Source organism: Sphaeramia orbicularis, chromosome 14, assembly GCF_902148855.1.
Source record: "Sphaeramia orbicularis chromosome 14, fSphaOr1.1, whole genome shotgun sequence".
In the NCBI taxonomy this organism is placed as follows: Eukaryota; Metazoa; Chordata; class Actinopteri; order Kurtiformes; family Apogonidae; genus Sphaeramia; species Sphaeramia orbicularis.
Window position 1 is genome coordinate 19832264 of NC_043970.1, and position 19750 is coordinate 19852013.

The 19750-nt window shown below is 36.9% G+C and overlaps 1 protein-coding gene across 2 annotated transcripts in view; it reads right to left on the minus strand.

Annotated features, from left to right (window-relative positions):
• rabep1 (rabaptin, RAB GTPase binding effector protein 1) overlaps positions 1-19750 on the minus strand; it is a 49410-nt gene that overhangs the window by 11320 nt on the left and 18340 nt on the right. Inside the window, exons 7-15 of one of the 2 annotated variants that reach the window (XM_030153899.1) lie at positions 19193-19371; positions 17743-17853; positions 15831-16289; positions 13481-13585; positions 13204-13320; positions 10165-10263; positions 7784-7924; positions 1657-1846; positions 1447-1458 (exon numbers count right to left, since the gene is read on the minus strand). In XM_030153899.1, the coding sequence (XP_030009759.1) occupies positions 1447-1458; positions 1657-1846; positions 7784-7924; positions 10165-10263; positions 13204-13320; positions 13481-13585; positions 15831-16289; positions 17743-17853; positions 19193-19371 (1413 nt within the window). The remainder of the gene's footprint in view (positions 1-1446; positions 1459-1656; positions 1847-7783; positions 7925-10164; positions 10264-13203; positions 13321-13480; positions 13586-15830; positions 16290-17742; positions 17854-19192; positions 19372-19750) is intronic. The other variant, XM_030153900.1, reaches the window with a different exon arrangement.

Genomic DNA, 19750 nt, shown 5'->3' on the forward strand with positions numbered 1-19750 from the left:
GACCCGATAATTATCATGAAATCATTTTTATGTCATGTTGTGATAATTTTCCTTGGAGAGTTCTACGATATCATTTTATATCATGATAACACATTTTTTGTCTTCAGGTTATGTTGTTTACATTTTCAGATAAAATCCAAATGATAGCTTCAATCACAACTTTATTTTCCTTCTACATATTCTGATATTGTACAAAGATCATTCATCATTTTAATAGATTTAAATCCTCTATGTCTAGATTTGTTGAATACTCTATTGCAAGGATGTCAAAGTCATTTTATTTCAGAGGTCACATACAGCCAATGTGATCTCAAATGGGCCAGAACTGTAAAATAACAGCATAATAACCAATAAATAATGACAACTCAAAATTATTCTCAAAAAAATGTACATTAAATTATGAAAATATTTACATTTGCAAACTATCCAAACAAAAAAAGATCTGAATAACCTGCAAAAACTGAAATTTCTTAAGAAAAATAAGTGTAAGTTTAACAGTATTATGCCTCAACTTATCATTTACACATGTCCATTACAGATCAGATATACAAAGGCACAAAGCATTTAATAACAGGCAGAATATAGTTAAAATAGCACTTAATGTTCTTTAGACATTTCAGGTTGTTCATATTTGTTCATGTTATTCACATTTTATTGCTAAAGGAGAGTTTGTTCATGTAAATATTTTCACAATTTAATGTTTGTTTTTTCCATTAAAACAAAGAGAAAAAATTGGAGTCATTATTTACAGGCATAATGTTCTATTATTTTTTTCAATTTAACAAAAAAGAAAATTTAGAGTGATTATTATAGGTTATTATGCTATTATTTTACTAGAGATCACAACTGGTTTGTATGTGGAACCTGAACTAAAACGAGTTCTTTTGCACTTTGCAAATTCATCCCATGGGCCGATTTGGAACCTTTGGCGGACCACATGTTTGACAAACCCTGCTCTATTGTTTAAAGTTTATATTCTGATGTTTCTTTTCTCTTTTTGTTTGTAATTTTTTTGGTCATTTTCTTCATGTTACATCTTCTACCAATAACTAAAAACTGCAAAAATAGTCTCTTGTATTTAACTTCTACTTTGCAATCCTTACAGATAATGATTTGACATTTATCATGATAATTATTAACACTGAGCATTTTTATCATCATGACATTCTATCGTCCAGCTCGACTGCACAGACACATTCTATTTTACACAACTACCAGACATACAAACATCTACCTTTAACATATGAAATACTTGTAAAGTGACAAAAGTGTGGGACAGAGAAACATGTGGTGAATTATGTAGTAACACACACTGTAGCAATTCCAAGACAGTTGAACACGTGAGGGAAAGCATTACTTTGTAAGCTCACTATGCTCATTAGTCTGACAGCGATGCCATTAACACACACATAGTAGCAGTGAGCTTTTTCAAAGTGTTTGTCGTACCTTCCAAGATGTCTGAATGACAGTGAACAATGGAGAGAAACACAGGCAGAAGAATGAAAGAATGTAAAACACATCCAGAAACCAGCAGGTATGTTGTATACATCTAGAGAGAAATGGAGCTTTGACATGAAATAGGTGGTGCGTCTGGTTAGATAATGACCGTATGAGCAGAACAGACGGTGGATGATGGTGCTGAGGGTTAAAGCTCACCTATCTCCTCCTTACAGCCCTCGATCTCCAGCTGCAGCGTGTCCTCCAGGTTCTCCTTCAGACATTGCTCGGCCTGGATCTGCTCCTTCAGAAACAGGATCTCAGCCTTCAGTTTCTCCTCCATGTGATCAGCGGACGCTCGTAGAGCCACCATGTCCTCACGCAGCCGCAAAACCAGGCTATGGAGATCCTGAAGAAGAGCCAGGAGAGGGGAGAATTAATGCAACCGCAAATCAGAACAGGGTGGGATGGTTAAGTTGGAACTGAAACAAAAACTATAATAAATAAATTATCTTTGACTTCTATTGCATGAGAATGATAGGAAATTTGACATTTTGCTTCATTGTTTTTTTGACTGACTTGTGCATCACATTAAAAATAGGACCAATGGCCCTGTATCTCACCGGCATGTTCTATCAAGAATCAATTACTAGTTGAATTTGTGAGGTTGTCAGGTTCTAGTGCTATGTTAGAGTTTTGTAGTCTGGATGCAGGAGATTAGTCTCCCAATAAAAGTGGGTGGTACTTTCACTGAAGGAGAACTCAACTAATTAAACTAAAGTCCATCTATGACCTCCTATCAGCGCTCAAAAATAACTATATTGATATCTCTAACCTAATTCCTAATTTCCCGTCATCAAAATAAGGCAAATGTTTAATATTTCAAAAAATTTGTCAAAATTCTAAAATCTAAATTTCTCACAACTGTAAACAACTTTATAGACAATGTCCCAAGGAAGCTACATATAAAAATTGAAATGAATCCAACCAGTAGTTTCGGAGAAGACTGTTAAAATCTAGACATTAGTAATGAGTTTGATCCTTCAAGGCCACTCAAGGTCAAAGGCCATGAACCCAAATGAAAGTCCATATATGACTTCCTATCAGTGCTCAAAAATAACTATATTGATATTTCTAAGCCATATTTATAAGCCATTAAAATATGGCCCATTATAAGTAAAGGCAAATTTGTAATATCTAAAAAATACGTAAAAAAAAAATCTAACTTTCTCAAAACTGCGATCAAACTTTATAGACACTGAACCAAAGAAGCTACATATAAAATTTTAAATGAGTCCAACCAGTAGTGTCATTGGAGAACTTTGAGTGCATTGCTAACAAAGACGACGATGAGGATGAAGACGACGCCGGACACACGCCTTTACAGCTGCTCATGGCCTATCGGTCAGTTAGCTACAAGCAAATCGGGACAGTAACACTTAACACTCAAAAGATGTTTAGGGATTGAACACAGCAAATGATGAAGTACTTCCAGTCTGATACTATTCCTTTCCTCTCTATGTCGAGTCTTACAGTGGGCAATACTATAGGGTCTTAGTTGTTTTCACTAACGTTTTCAAAACATTTTCACAAAAATGTATATAAAATTTATACAAAAAGTTAAACTTCCTCCCACTCCTTTTCGAATGTGCAAATGAAATCATGAATATGTATAAGTTTTGTTCTTTTGTTTTCTTCCATGACTTCTTACTACCTGTTTTATTTCTAAGGACTAAGTAAGATTACTTTGTCTTGTTGCATATTCGAAATAAACTATACTAAAATGCATTAACAGACAAATTTAACAACAGTACACATAACAAAAGCAAACTTTAGGAATTCACATATCACACTACGGTGCAGAATACAGCTCCTATTAGCCTCAGTTTCACTTGACATATAAGTTTTTTTTTTCCAGTTTTGTTGAAAATGTGCTCTTTGTTTTACAACATATAATTCAACTTCTCTAACAAAAATAACTGGAACCATTTCCATTCACTGATCTGGCTTTGGAGTTTTCACATGAAGCCATTTCCTAATAACAGCTTATTTACTTGCTGCAAGTAAAATCTTCTTTCATCGCAACATCCATGTTTCCAAGATAAAACATCGAGGAGATATTTGGAATATCACAGTCCAAAATGATCTTAACTCTTTCGGTGCCAGACAGTTAAGGGGCTAATAAGCCTTAAAAGTGCCACAGAATTTTTCAGTATTTCGCGTCGTTTTTATAATATTTGAAGAATCCTGCAGGAAACCGCTCGGTACCATCCGGCGTGTTCTCCAAAGCCGATCTGATCGGCCCGCGGCACTTTAAAGGTTGTATTCGTAAAGCCGATTTAATCGGCCCATGGCACTGAAAGAGTTAATATTCTCATAAACATTTTGTCACTATGGTGTTATTTTTGTGCAGTTCTGGAGAACATGTGAGTGTTTGGCCTCTGTAGTCTGACAAAGCCTCCAACAGTGTTCATGTGTGCTCAATTACCTACTTTATGTTTTAGATGTTATGAAAATAAGGGTTACATTTTTCCAACAGAATTCCCTCGACATTGCAGTTGTTGCATTTTCAGTCGCTCCACACTTTCTTCTCTACTGGGATCATGTCAGGACTGTAACAGACCATCCTCTTCATCCTCAGCCCAGTCCTTGTAATTTATGCACAATGTGAGTTCACACTGTCTTGTTGAAATATGCACAGGTGTCCCTGGAAACACTGTCGTCTTGAAGGCAGCGTGTATTGCTCCAAAATGTCAGTGTATGTTTCAGCATTAATGGTGCGTTAAACAAGTGACTATGACCTTTGCCAAAGACAGTGACAGAGCCTGGGGTTGTTGCCCTGGAATCACTGCAGTAAACAGTGTTCATGTTTTTCCACAAAAAAAGACCTGAATATTGATTGGTCTTTGTGCAATCCACATTTGCACTGTGATAGGACATCTCAAATGCCTTCAACATGCTTCTGGACACAGTTAACAGGGCTTCTGTTTGGCACTTTAAAGTTTAACCTGCCATTTGTGGATGTAGTTCTGTATTATAGTGTTTGACAAAGGTTTCCTACAGTAACCCTGACACATTTGGTTCTATGGGCTGTAGATTAATAATGGTTCTTGATGGGATGTTGTCTGAGGGATCAGAGATCATGGTGCTAAGCTCTTTCTGCACTGAAATGCATTCGGATTCCTTCAAAATTTGTGTTCTGTTCTGCACAGAGGAAGCTGAAATATCCCAGTCTCTTTCCATCTATTGAGTAGCATTGGTTTTCAATACATTTGTTGACAAACTGCCGATCCTCAGTCCATCTTTGATACTGAAGGTGTAGAATTTTCCTGGACTCTGCTTTTGTACAACATCACTTAATTGCTCTCATCTTAGATTAGATTAGGTGAGACTTTATTGATCCCACAACGGGGAAATTCACTCATCAAGGCAGCAACAGAATAAAGTGTGAAAAAAAAAAAAAAAAGAAAGTAGATGTATAAACATAGTGCAAAAGACGAACAACATAAAAATAATAATAACAGTTGTAAGCAATAAAACTCTATGAACTATATTCATATTTACATAGGAGTAGAATTGCAATATGTCAGACTTAACTTTTTCTTGAATGCGAGAAATAAATGCAGATTTAAAATGTGAAATATGTTGTATTTAAACTGTCTGCAGTGAAATACTAGTCAATATACATTTTAACAAATTACAGCTTTTTTTTTTTTTTTTTTAATTTACAGTTTTCACAGTGTCATAACTTTTTCTGATTTGCATTCAAGGAGTCTGTCATCACAGGCATGAAGTTTCTTGCAGTTACAAAATAGACCAATGCATAGATATGCATTGTTTTGTGTATGCACATTTCAGTTTGAGTTGGCCATATCCATCAAATTAAATATCATCTGCACAGTATGTTCAACCACCAGCAGCTTCGAAATGTCACCTGACAGTCAATGCTATTCCGCCTCCACTGAGTCTTCTGCCCACTCCTCTTAATACTGCCCGAGTGGATATGACTAACAGTGTGGGAGGAGATGTGTGAGTCAGAGTGGAGCTCACATTAAAAAAAAAAAGAGAGATGAGATGAGAGAGATGATGATGATCTCCATCATGTCCGATAGCTGAAAAGGACTAATGCTGCCAGTAATCACTGAAAATGAAACATTATCACTACTGCAATTAGCTTCTGATCACTACACTACTGGAATTATTCTTCTGACATGTGGTGTTGAATTTCCCGCTATGTGTCATAAATGATCTGACAGATTTTAGGCCAGTTACAGTGTCTACCCACTCACAACGGCATCTATTTGGAGACATGTGCTCAGAAACGTGGCCTTATATGAACTTAATATACACCCATATTCACACTCATCACCACCTGCAACTTGAACTTACTTTAGATCCCAGTTTTCTCTGAAGAACACAATGAGATATGGTGAAAAGTGGACAATGAACATTTGTTGTTACATTATGTGTAGTTTCTCCTACAATTACGAGGCTCAAGTACGTATAGCCCCCAAATCATTGTGGACAACATGTAAACAAACTTAAAGTTACACTAAACACTAAAATGTGTTTTGAGCTGTAACTGAATTTATAGAAATCTGTTTTTTTTAATGGGTGAACACAGCCCGTGACTACACATCTAATCGAGTCTGACAAACCTTGTTCATTTTCTGAAGCAGTTACATCCCTGTGTTGAAAAAACCTGTATTTATACACTGCCTGTTTGGATCTAAATTAAAGTGTTAAAACACCAAAGTCATTCAGTCGCACAGAGGGCTGGACAATTGAGAAGGAAGAGTTTAAAACCATATGTTACATTGTTTTCATTTTTCTGAATCAGAACTCAGACTGCATTTATTAACTTGCCCCCTGAAGAAAAGGCAAGGGGTATTGTTTTTGGTTCGGTTCATTTCTTTGTTTTTTAACACTCTGGCGCAGCAAACCTATTGGTTGAATTCATACCAAATTCGGTTTATGCATTGTGAGTGACCCAGAATAGATGTCATTACATTTTGGGAAAAGTAGATCAAAGTTTAAATTTTTTAAGACCCCCCCCATTTACTTATAATGGCCGAAATTTCACATGTCTGTAGCAGCAAAACTTTTGGTTGAATTCATACCAAATTGGGTTTACAGATTGCCAGTGACCCAGAATAGACGTGGTTACATTCTGGGAAAAGTAGATCAAAGTCAAAATTTATGACTTTTTAAAAGCTTTTTTTCTCCCGTTTACTTATAATGGGCAAAATTTCAAATGTCTACAAAAGCATCCATTTTATTTCAATTTACTTCAAACTTGACACATATATAGAGGCAACTGATACGCTGACATCAGCACACGCATAGACACGATGACATCAGCTGGATCAATGCCAAAATAAGCCACATTATGTGCGAGGGGCAGGGTTTGTTGTGCCTGGCACCACCATGTTTTCTTTATTTTGATTAAATTGAAATAAGACTTTTGTCATTTCATGAGTCAGTCTGCATCAGTAACTGTCACCATGGATGGACAGAGCTTCTCACAGAGAACAACTTTATATTGGAAAGTGTTTTTTTAAATGTAATGACATCCAGATACACTTGTAAGTTCATTGCCATTGTTAATAGACATATTCAACCAGTTTTAGCACAGAGAAGGTAGGTCATGTGATTAAATCAGATGTGTTTTAGCTGAAGGTTTCATCACAGCAACATGTGTAAATTTACTGTTCACACGTTAAAGTTCCCAAAACCTGATGGATGTTGACAATCGGTTAATTCATAAGATGTTAATTCTTCACTGTTGCATCAAAAATAACAGGGTTGTCATTGAGTTTCTCCTCATCCACTGTTGACATTGTATTTCCTTTGGATTCAGTAGGTTTTAAAAGTTGAACACTGTAACTCAAAGCGCTGTGTGTGCAGCGGAAAAAATCCTGTGCACCCAGAGCATTTTTACGCCAAGGACGCCGAGTGCCATGAACACTGAACTACATAGAATTTGTTTGGAAAATAGGCACCATCAGGGTAGAAACCACTGCCTATGCACACAGGCCCTAATGATTTGACATTTATCGATAGTTAGGAAAATATTAATGGTGAAAACATTTTTATTTCCGTCACCAAGAACTAATTAATAATAAGGAATGGGAAATGTGACTGAAAATCAGCTCCTTTGTAACACATTTGGTGTAAGAATTGGCAGAGAAACACTGCATTGTGTAAAAATACTTCCCCTCCTAAACAATAAAACATGACAGGGTGATGACACGGGGCTATTTCTGTAGTAATGGAGCAGGACAGACATTGAAGTCCACTCCTGTGTCACCACCTAGTGCAGGCTGGTGATTTGTGCTTGACGTACTTGCACAGCGTGGGGCATCTGGAAGTCCTCCTGCTGCTGCAGTTCGACGTGCAGTCTGTGCTTGGCCTGCAGGCTCTCGTTGTCTCTCTGCAGCCGACTGAGCTCATCCGCCACCTGCTCCCTCGACTGCACCAGCACCGCCTGAAACAAACCAAATAAATCAGCCCTTGTGTGTCAGCTTGTTTTTCTTTTTTTAACTCCTGTCACAGGGAAGCGGCGTCGCCTCGCCACATACTGGAAAGTGACTCACCAGCCTCTGTCTGCTTTTGGACAGCACCACAACAAATCCTCTGTGCAGAACCATCATTTCAATTGGTCTAAAACTATGACGGAGTTTATGAAAAGTGTGCGTTCAGGCATCTTCAGATCAAAGCAGCGGTAGACCCTAATTTATGTCTCATTGCACTGGCTGACAACTTAGTTTGACTTCAGAGCTGAGGAATGGCCTCCGGTACAACTTACAACTGCACATTCATTACTGAGAACGTTTCTGCCTCGCATGCATCTTCCTGCCTTCCCAGACTATTTGGGAAACACTCAATCAGGGAATTAGAAACCCATACAGTTCTTCACAACACATAATGCAAGGCAAAAGGGCTGTGCAATATTAGAGCTGTGACTTTAATGAAACTGTAGTGAGTCATTATCCAGGACATAATGTGCTTGTTCTGTTATTTTTATGCCACGAATACAAGTCTAGCAACAATTTATTAACACACATGCAGTATACCTAATAAAGAAGAAGTGCAACTTATTAACATTTAACATTATAACACACATACCGTCAGCCTCATAGCATAATTGCCTAAGTCATACACTATTTGGACAAAAATAATGGTACACATTTGAATTCAGGTGTTTCATTTCTAACAGGGGTCTAGGCTACAGAACAATAATGACAAATGTCTTAATATGGCTTTATATTGTGATAATGTCATATTGACTATTAATATTGATGTTTATATCTCAAATCAGCATGAACAGGACATCTTACAAGCTGCAGCCAAGATGTGTCCCAATATTTTTGTCCATATAGTTTATAAACATCAATATTTCCTTAAAGTTTAATGGGAGATTTTTCTTCCTAAGTGAGATGTGAAGAAAGTAGATAGTTAGTTGCGGTAGATAATTATTATTTACAGTTAGAGCACAGAAAATGTTTTAGAAATTTAGAGGTAGAACATTTAAAATCATAATCATGGATAAAAAGAAAACAAAACACAAAATCAATGTTGAGAAAAATTAAGATTAATTAAAAACATCTTTGAGGCATTTTGGAAGTAAAGATAATTTAAAATAAACCAAACCAATACAATGATGTTTATCGCAATATAAAACTATAATATAAAATTTCTCATTATTGTTTTGTATCCCAGACCCCTGTCAGAAATGAAACACCTAAATTCAACATGTCTTATTATTTTTGTCCAAACAGTGTATGACATAGGCAATTATGCTATGAGGCTAACGATATGAATTACAATTATAGCCAAAAACGTGCTATTGTGTCATCACAACAACCACGACTTTTGGCATTAAAATAGACTCAGATCATATTTAATCCCAAGTGAATGTGGATTTTGAGAAAACTCCCTCATGTTGTTTTCTGAGATATTGCCCTTATAAGAATGAACAGATATAAAGACACTGTGATTTTTGACAATCAACAAACATTTTCCGTTCATCTTCCGGTCAAAGAAAGTGTTAGTGTCTAATTTTGTGATTGAGATATCCTGCTCCAGAGGGGTAAGGAGGACCAAATGATTGACCCACAGACAGAGAAACCCTCTTATAGAGATGTACCATGGACACATCTACACATTACAGAATTTGAATCCAGGTCCAGACCATCAACAAAGATATGGTAGAAACCTAGCTTGTTAAAAAACCTGAATTTAATATGTGCAGTAGGTCCAACAGCAATATCGATGTGGAGGTATAAAAAAAAAAAAAAAAGTTAAAAAAAATACGATAAAGTGCTGTATTTGTAAAGTATTTAATTCATAATGTCATAGAAATAGGCCTTTCCAAGCAGTAATTTTATCTTAAGCTATTCACTGAATTTGCTCTATTGTGAAATGTATTGTTATCTTGGCATGAAATGACTGAACCTGGGATATGAGACTTAAATCATATCACACAAACTTGGAAGAAAAGATGATGAAAAACACTACCCACAGTCTTCCATGGGCTGAAATGTAGTTAGTGGGTCTGATTCTGTTGTCAAACAAAATGGCTGTGGTCATATAAAGCACTTAAGTCTCCTCAGTAATAACAAAAAAAAAAACCCACACACAAAAAAAATTCTGTCTAAACTAAAGATTCAGACGGAGCTGACGGGAGACGCCAGGACAGAGATGATGGAAGAAAATCCTGCTCACCATATGTTCTTGTGTGCTCCTCTTAGCGTCACTGAAGGCCTGCTGTAGTGTACCAAGCAGTGTTTCAGACTCCTGGACCCTCTGCATCAGACTTGCCACCTACGACAAAACACAGCTTTGAATACTTATACAGATGGAAAACTTGAAGTCATTTTACTCAGTACATGCCCTGCTCAACACTCACACTGCATTTACATGGATTTTCACTGTGTCCTCCATATTTCTCCTTCACTTGAATGAACATGGCTTTAATTTTGTTACACTACTTGGTGTTATAGAGTTGGCTTTTTGTATATTTTAGTATTTTTTACAGTTTTGTATTTTGTCAATATTTTTTGGTACACTGTGTGATACTTTTATACAGTCTTTTTGCACTTCAAGTGTTTACTGCTAAAGAGAAAGAGCTGCTAAACTGATTTTCATTGTTCCTGTAAGAGTGACAATATAGTTCTATTCTATTCTATTCTATTCTATTCTATTCTATTCTATTCTATTCTATTCTATTCTATTCCCTAAAACCTTAGAATTACTTCTTAATTCACATATACATGACACATTTATCAACTACTGTATGTTTTGCATTCATTGTATTTTTTGGAACTATCCCATCACGTTCCTCTTAAGTGAATAAGTGTCGGACTGGACTGAGCACTCTGAACCAACATAGTAAACACTGTTCATTACTACAGGCCTAGTGAACAAAAAACATGATCCTTCAGGCACTAGTTGAGTCACACCTATTGGAGGGAAGATGATTCATACGCCTGTTGCCCTGGTAACCTGCAGCAGTTGGTAAAAAGGAGACTACGAATGGGAATGGACGGTCCAGACCAATGCACAGGAAACATGAATAATCTGTAAATAGTTTTTGGATGAGAATGTATGACACAGTGCCACAGTTCTTGTTTTCCTACAAACTTGGAGCCCATGACGGATAAAGACCTGTTGACTTTATTCAGGATTCATCTTAATAGAAGTCGAAGAATAAACAAATAACTGAATATTCTATCAGTGATGTAGAAATAGAACATTTTACAAACAAAAACGTGACTATATGTGCAATATTATATGTGCAATACAATTAATTATCCATGTACAATCAGCTTATTACTTGATTCCTGACAACTCAGCTTCTGCATAAAAGTAGTATTTTTCCTTTTTCTTTTTTTTTTAGTTAGGACATGATTTTATTATTGTTTTTATTATAATCAAATTTTCAGTAGTTGCAATCACAATATTATCATACAAGTGCCTATTCAAGGCAACTTTATGTTAATTTATAACTTGATTAATTATTACTATTTATTGTTAGATCAAATTTTCATGAAAATCATGAAAAACTGAGAAGATTCTTGCTCAACAAAAACTCAAGATCCATTCTGTTTTTTGCCATAATTTATTCACTCTAAGCATGTTTATCAGTGGTGCTTGATTTTTTAATAAATAATGCTATCATAGCCTCAAAAGTGATTCTTTTCTTATTGAGTTTTAATTGCTGTTTTGTCTTCTTGTGTGTTTTAAGTCAATTTTCATCTACTGCATCACTTCCATCTTGTTTTGTGTTTTTGTCTTGTTTCATCTTTCATGAATAATCTAAAGCTACAAATAACCATCTGGTTTTTTCAAGTCTCACTAAGGACCACATTCAGCCTTTTCACTTCACTCACAGAAATAATCACTTGACATTTTGTTTTTTAATCATCATTGACTGATGAAAACATTTCTATCAATAATATTTTGGGGCTTTTTTGCATAAATGTTTATTTTTCAAACCCATGAACTGGATTTGTGAGGTTGTCAAGTTCTGCTGCTATGTTTGAGTCCTGTAGCCTTGATGCAGGAGATCAACCATCAATATTCCACACGCCAGTCAGGGGACAGATGTTTCCTGTTGCCTGCCTGTAGGACCAATCAAATACAGGGTAATGTGCAATATAGGGCAATGGTGGCATGGAATACACTGCCACAATTTTTAATTTCAGAAATTCAAGCAGTTAGTTTTTCTAAAAGGTTGAGAATTTTCATATTTTCCCAAGAATAATTGAGCTATTGCATATCCTATAATGACATCATCTAGACGGTTTGTTTTTCTTTTGTTTGTTGTGGAGCTGTTTTTTGTTTCTGTTTTTTGGGTTTATTTATTTATTCTTTTTTTCTGTTGTTGTTGTTGGTATTATAATTGTTTTGTATTGTGTGCTGGTGTTGATTTTTGGTTTTTGTGTTGAGTGCATGTTCATCCTGTTTGTTGACTGAGTTGTGGGAAATTGTGGTGCTTTGTTTTTATGTTGTTAATGACCCCAGGAAGAGTAGCTGCTGTGGTGTGCAGCAGCTAATGGGGATCAAACTAACTAATAAACTAACCTCACTGCTCAATAATAAATATACTGATATCTCAAATCATTTCCCTGTTAAAAGCTGTCATTATATGGCCCATTATAAGTGAAGGCAAATTTTTAATATTTAAAAAATTCATCAAAGATTTAAATATCTAAATTTCTCAAAACTGTGAACAAACTTTGTAGATATTTTATACATATAAAATGTGAAACCAATCCGACCAGTAGTTCTGGAGAAGCCTGTTGAAAGGTTTAGTGACCTTGAATTGGACCCTTCACGGTCTCTCAAGGTCATTGGTCATGGACTCAAATGAAAGTCCACATATGACTTCCTATCAGTGCTCAATAGTAACTATATTGATACCTCTAACCATTTCCATATCATAAGTCATCGAAATATGCCATTAAAAGTAAAGGTACATTTTAAACATTTTTAGAAGTATCTCAAAACTGTGAACAAACTCTCTAGACATTGTCCCTGGGAAGCTGCAAATAAAAGTTGAAATGAGTCCGACCGGTAGTTTCATGAAAGAAGATGTTTGATGAAATTGTTAATGAAGACGCCGCCACCGGACACAGTGCCTTCACAACAACTCAAGGCCCGTCGGCCAGTGAGAGAAAAGCCTTTTTATCCACACATTCAGCCCCACATGAACCAGATTTACTGAGCAGCTTTAAAATGAACTGATGCACATGTTCAGACCTTAGCAGCGGTCTCCTCGTTTCCTGATTTGACTGAATCTTCTAAATTCTGTTTCTCCGTCATCGTCCTCTCCAGCTGATCGTTGGCCTGACGAAGCATCTGCTGTAGTTTCTTCACCTGGAAGAAATCCCAAGAACATTTCATGCTGAGCTGTTTGTGAAAAATTCACTTCATATTTACAGCATGTTGCATTGTCTCATTTCAGTTCTGACTCATGTGGCTGTAAAAGCATCTAAATATTTAATTGCACAAAGACGTGGACAGAAAAGACTAGAACCTGGTCTCGTGTGTCAGCCTCCTGTCCTTGGATGACCTGCAGCTGTTTCTCGTAGTTGGAGCACATGTCACAGCGTCGACCCAGCTTCCTGCCAGCATTCTTCACCTGGTGACAATAAGGAGTCCTCATTATCAGTTCTATGTTGTGTTTTTTTTATTATTTTAATGGAATCTGTTTGACTATTTGACATCTCATGAGGTTCTAAACATGTCACTGTGTGTTTTTTTTTCCCGTCAAATTCACTGAGCAGTCCAGTCTGACACATAAGGAATGTCTGTTCAATCACCAGTTTACCATTTCAAACACTTGATATTAAACAATTCACTAATCCTGCGCCATAGTTAATTTAATCACAATCTGTCTCAAATCACAGGTTAATTTTACAGGTTGTGACTGGATGCTGTTCATTCAAAGGATAAATTCTACTGAATTCCACTGAAAAATATGGCAATAAAACTATAATGACAATCATCCTGACATAATTTTCATATCATTTTTATATTATAGTGTGATGAATTCAGTTGAGCTCAGCACCCATGATTATTGCAATATAATTTTATATTGAAAAATATAACCATTTTGAATGTTCTAAATCTTGATTAGGGAAATGTTTGACTGTTAAAAAAGTTTAAAAGCAACATATCAGTTTTTATGTAATTTTCACCTTGTAAAATAAGATTGTAGTAATCTTTGATTTAATGGGCAATAAATAAAAATAAACATGAATGAAATGAGGACTAAATAATTTAAATGTTTCACCTCCATGTTGCATGTTGATCCTATAGAACAGGGGTGTCTAACTCTTTTTAGTTCAAGTTCGACATTCAGCCCAGTATGGTTTAAAGTGGGCTGAGCCAGTAAACTAATAAAAATGAAAAAAGTAAAATTACTTTATGAAAATGTTTACATCTGCAAAGTTACCTTAAAATCTGACTAACAACCAACCTGAAATGTCTTCAGAAAAATAACTGCAATTTTAACAATATTATGTCACATTTCATCATTTAGTAACAGGTAGAATATCGTTAAAATTGAACTTACTCCTCTTAAGACAGTTCAGGTTGTTCATATTTGTTCAGGTTATTCAAATTTTTTGAGAAAGGATAGTTTAGAAATATAAACATTTTCATGTAATTTTACTTTTTTACAATAAAACAAACAGAAAAAATCGTGGTTGTAATTATTTGTAGATTATTATGATAGTATTTTATTGGTCTGACCCACTTGAGATCGGTCTGTATGTGGAACCTAAGCTAAAATGATTCTGACACCCTTGATTTTTAATATTATTTACAAATTCATCCCAGGGGCTGGTTTTGGCCCGCAGGCCGCATGTTAGGTACCTGTGCTATAGAAGTATCCTCCATTCAATCCTCTTGTGTTGCTCCTCTTGTTTATCATCTCACTCAACTCCAACAAAAATCAAATTAACCGCATCTTTCTCACCATTTCCAAAATTATCAGTGTTTCTACCTGCCACCTGAGACCTCAACAACCTACCCATCGCCTGCAGAGAGCTTCATCCCACTCCTCTGTTCCCATCAGGTGGCAGACACAGGAAATTCACCTAAAAATGCCACGCTACTCTGCCTAGACAATGTGGTCACGGACATACCGGTAGGGGGAGGATGAGTGTTTTTATATAAATAAAGCCGGTCTGATACACAAGACTGACCAGTGTTTAGTTATTAAAGAGTCTGACTGGAATCATTCTGTTCAAAGTAAAGAAACATCAGCCTACTTTGAAAACAATGCTTTCTCACTTTGTAAAATAAATAAATGAATTTACTGAACTGTCTTTAAAATAAATATTCATGCACAGGACATTTGGTAAAACTATTACTGGTGTCGCTGTGTGAAATGCCTCTAAAGTTCAGACGCTTTGTTAGTGATTTATCTTGGTCTTTTTATGACTTATTTTGTAGAAGTAATTTCATGAGCATATTTTATGGTAAGGGACAGATTTTAGAGGTTGGGATGTCTTCATTTTCTGTGTATAGACAGTTTAGTCATTATTTTGACTGGTGGGGTGACATAATATGGACATATATGATAATATAGAACTGAACTAAACAGACTGACGTTGGAAGGGAACAGTTTTCAGCAATATCTGATCCAGCTGTTTGGGTCAGTATTAGTTTAACTGTTTTTTTCTGTGTACTTGTGCATTTATGGTTCTTGCTGTGCTGACTGTTCAACTAATTTCCTTGTTTAAAGGCCAAGGAACTGTCCCTCTTGTTAGCTTTCTGTCTGTTCATTCTGACATGGACTGCTAAAGTTGAAGTGTTTCTATCATCTGAATGGAACAGACACCATGAGTCATCTTCACAGGTCTGCTTTGGTGATGCACCTCTTGTTGCAGCAGGTTCCATTCGCTGTCGCTGACCAGTCTGTATCCGACAGGTGGTAAGTAAGCGGTGTCGGGGGCGTGGGAGATGCTTGACAGGAGTGACGCCGTCTCCTCCTGTTCGGGTGTCATAGCCTTGATGGCCTTCTCCTGATCTTTAGTCAGCAGGAAATGGCTTGCCGTCAGCTTGATGGAGCTAATGGACGCTGTTTCACTAAAGCTACTGTCCGTTACCCCGTCGGCCCCCACCAATGGCCCAAAGTCTGACTCGTCGAGGTGACTGGCGGATTTGGCTTTGTGGTTGTGGCCCCCGAGGCCCTGCTGGGCGGATAACGAGGAGCCGAGGCTGTCTGTGGACTGGACTCTGCGCAGGTTGTCCTTGTAGGGGTCGACGGGGGTCCCAGCCACCGCATCAGTGTCTAAGGAGTGCATGGAGCCATGGCCACTGTGGTTAGCATGAGGCTGGAAGAGGAGAGGAGAGAGGCAGCTTTTTAACATCACTGGATGGTTTGTTTTCATAAATACTGTCCTCCCACTGGCAGCCTGGGATAGTAGGGCTGTGTGACAAGACAATATATATTTTTATATGGCAGAGAAGCATCTACTGCTAATTTATTGGCTACTTTGTCATCACAAATCACAGATGCAAGGATTATTTTGTAGACTTGCATGGTTTTCCATAACACACTGTGGTAGAATTGAGAAAGGGATGCCGAAACATACTGATCTCCCTAGTAGAGAAAACTAAAGTACACATTCAAGATATTTTTGTCAAAAGCTGATATCAGGTGGGGGGTTGTATGTGTGTGTGTGTGTGTGTGTGTGTGTGTGTGTGTGTGTGTGTGTGTGTGTGTGTGTGTTTGTGGGGGGGGGACGACTTTCTGTGTGGGTTCTCCGGCTTCCTTCTTCCATCCAAAGACATGCATTAACAGGTTCACTGGTCAGTCTAAACCACTCATGGGTGAGAATGTGAGAGTGAATGGTTGCTTATTACCTCCACCAAGGAAGTTATGTTTTCATCGGGGATTGTTTGTTTGTTAGCGAGATAACTCAAAAAGTTATGGACAGATTTAGATTAAATTTTTGGGAAATGTTGATACTGGCACAAGGAACAAATTATTAAATTTTGGTGGTGATTGGGTGCGGGTTGTACATACGTGTATATGTCAGATATGTAAATGTGATGACCTCACTTTCGCATGACGCTAGATGGGATAGGTTCTACCAACTCTAAGACCCTCTCGAAGATTAAGCGGTTCGGAAAATGAAGGAATGAAGGTGGTTTCAGTCTTTTTATGCATTTCACGAGACTACCTTTAGTTTACATAGTCATCCCTCTGATCACTTTGTCTTTAATAAGTAATTTGATATTATAAAAATAGGTAACTGGTTGCTTAAATGACTGAATCTAGAGCTGGAAATTGACAATTAATGAACAAATAATAGGTAGATGGAAAGTAACGGTGGTAATAATCACCTGTTGGTAATCTACTGTTTCTTTACACAGTACAGTTGTAGAAGGTATGTTGTTTGCTGGATGACACTTTGTTTCCCTGACGAGCACTTGTTCAACAGAATAAACTGCATCAAGGATATTCACCATTTCAGAAATCTTTTTAACAGATACTTTCTTATTGTCACTGAAATAAAAAGACTTACTTTTACATTACACCTTAGAAAATATCACCATGATGTTAAGACTTCAGTTACAGCTACTCCACCCACCTTTGGTAACAACAATGAGATTCTGATCTAATGTTTGCTACAAATACAACAAAACTCAAGGACAAAAGTGAATGTTCTACGCTGCCTGTTTAAAGATCATGTTACTCAAAGGGAATTTAATATGGCATATAAGGATAAGAGCCTGCACTCTTCTCTCTGAGGGACGTATCAGATGACATGACCCCTATACCTCCTCAACGCTCAGCCCGAGGAACAATTCCTCTGAAGCCTCTGTGTTGTCTCCACCGTCGTCCTCGTGCAGCTCCTTCACTTGGTTCAGCCTCTCCTTTTCATCCTCCTCCTGGAAGAAAGAAAAAAATACAGCCACAATAAAATAAATCAGAACGCTTTTGTACAAATTAGTGTGATTAGCAGAGAGTGAATTTGAAAAACACCATCACATTAACACTACATGTCCTCATTCATAGTCTTATGCTTTACTACACTCACACATCTTCCCTTCAGTCGATAATGTGGTAAAACATTAATGCACAGTGTCCAGTTACTTCATCGATTGGTCCACACGGGCTGAGATTCATTAATGCTACCTCTGTTAGATTATTTGTATCATCAATGGATGCATAATTCATCCTGATTAGTGTTACTTCACCAAAGGACTGTTAGAGTTTGGTAGTTTAATAGTTTTAATCTACCGGTTTCAGTGCTGCAAAGTAAAAACAGTCTAGTTTTCACATAAATATTGACTGGAAAAGATGAGACTGGGCTGGAGAGGAGCTCAAATGATCTTTTTTTGGTTTGCAAATAAGTATTTCAGTAAGCCTGGCTGTGTGGAAGTATGAGAGATGAGCATTTTAAGCAAAAATACTATCAAATAATCACTGCACTTTATCAAATATTATTCAAATACTGGAATCAGAGTCATTACCATCTGCTACAGGAGAAATTAAAGAGATTTTTATGTTTTTCAGTGGCTGCTGCATAATACTCTGTCTTTATACCATGAGAAAAATCACTATTTCATACTACAGCGACTAAGACTTAGACTATAAAATGCCAGAAGGTGGAGGATCGATGTGACATCCTTAAATGTTTTGTTTGATCCAAAGACATTCAATTATTGTCACAAAAGAGGAAAGAAAATGACAAAAATGAAAACGATGCATCACTTTTTTTTAATGAAAAGAAATGTTTTTTGGAAAGGTCTGTGAAAATAGAAGAGAAATATAGGATGATGTAACAAAAGAAAAGAAAAAAGGAAAAGAAAAGAGAAGAGAAGAAAAGAAGAGAAAAGGACAATTGGGTACAAGATTCAAGACTGGAAACATGTAAATGGACCAAAGGAAAGAAAAACATATTTTGGGGATAAAAAAGTGAAAAGAGGAATGTTTTTCTTTTTCCCCCAAACTCTTCCCAAATTTCTAATATTTAGTCAAAAAAGCAGAGCCGCCTCATTCCTTTCTCCTCTTTCAAAAGCCAAACTACCTTCACTCTTATTGTTTTTAACAGCCTATACATTATTAAACATGTCAGAGATCTACAAGTTCTTGTTTCAGACTGCACTATTGTTACTAGTTACATTAACATGTCTTTATTTTATGTTGTAGGCTTCTTCAGAGGTGATAATCTAACTTAACTCACATCAACATACCAACGCATAGGAACAGACACAGTGTGTTTACCTGGTCTTTCTTCTTCATCTCCTCAACTTGGCGGAGCTGCTCTGATGACAGGACGCTCTCTATCCTCTGCATGTCCCTCATGAGGAGGCGCTGGGACTCCAGGAACTGGTCATTGGCCCTTTGCCACGTGTGTTTGAGCTGGTTGTGCTGCTGACGCTCCAACTCCAGTTTGTGACAGACTAAGATGCCAAACGGCAGCAACAGGAGACACAGAGAGCAGAGAGTGAGGATGAAGTGAGCAGGAGATGCACCGAGTGAAAATTAAACTAGAACTGTGTCATGTGGTGAGAGTGTCCAGTCAACTTCTGAAAGCCAAGATGGGTTGCTTTGATAAAAAGGTTTTCATGAATGTTTTTGAGATTTTTGGCATACAAGGCACCCTCAACATTTTACCAGTTCATTGCAGTTCACTGATAAACAGACATAAATAACTAATCACTCTCACAATCACACCTACAGGCAATTTAGAATACTCAATTCAACTATTAAAATAAATGTCTTTGGTTTGCGAGAATGTGAGAGAACCCACACAAACACAGGTAGAACATGTAAACTCCA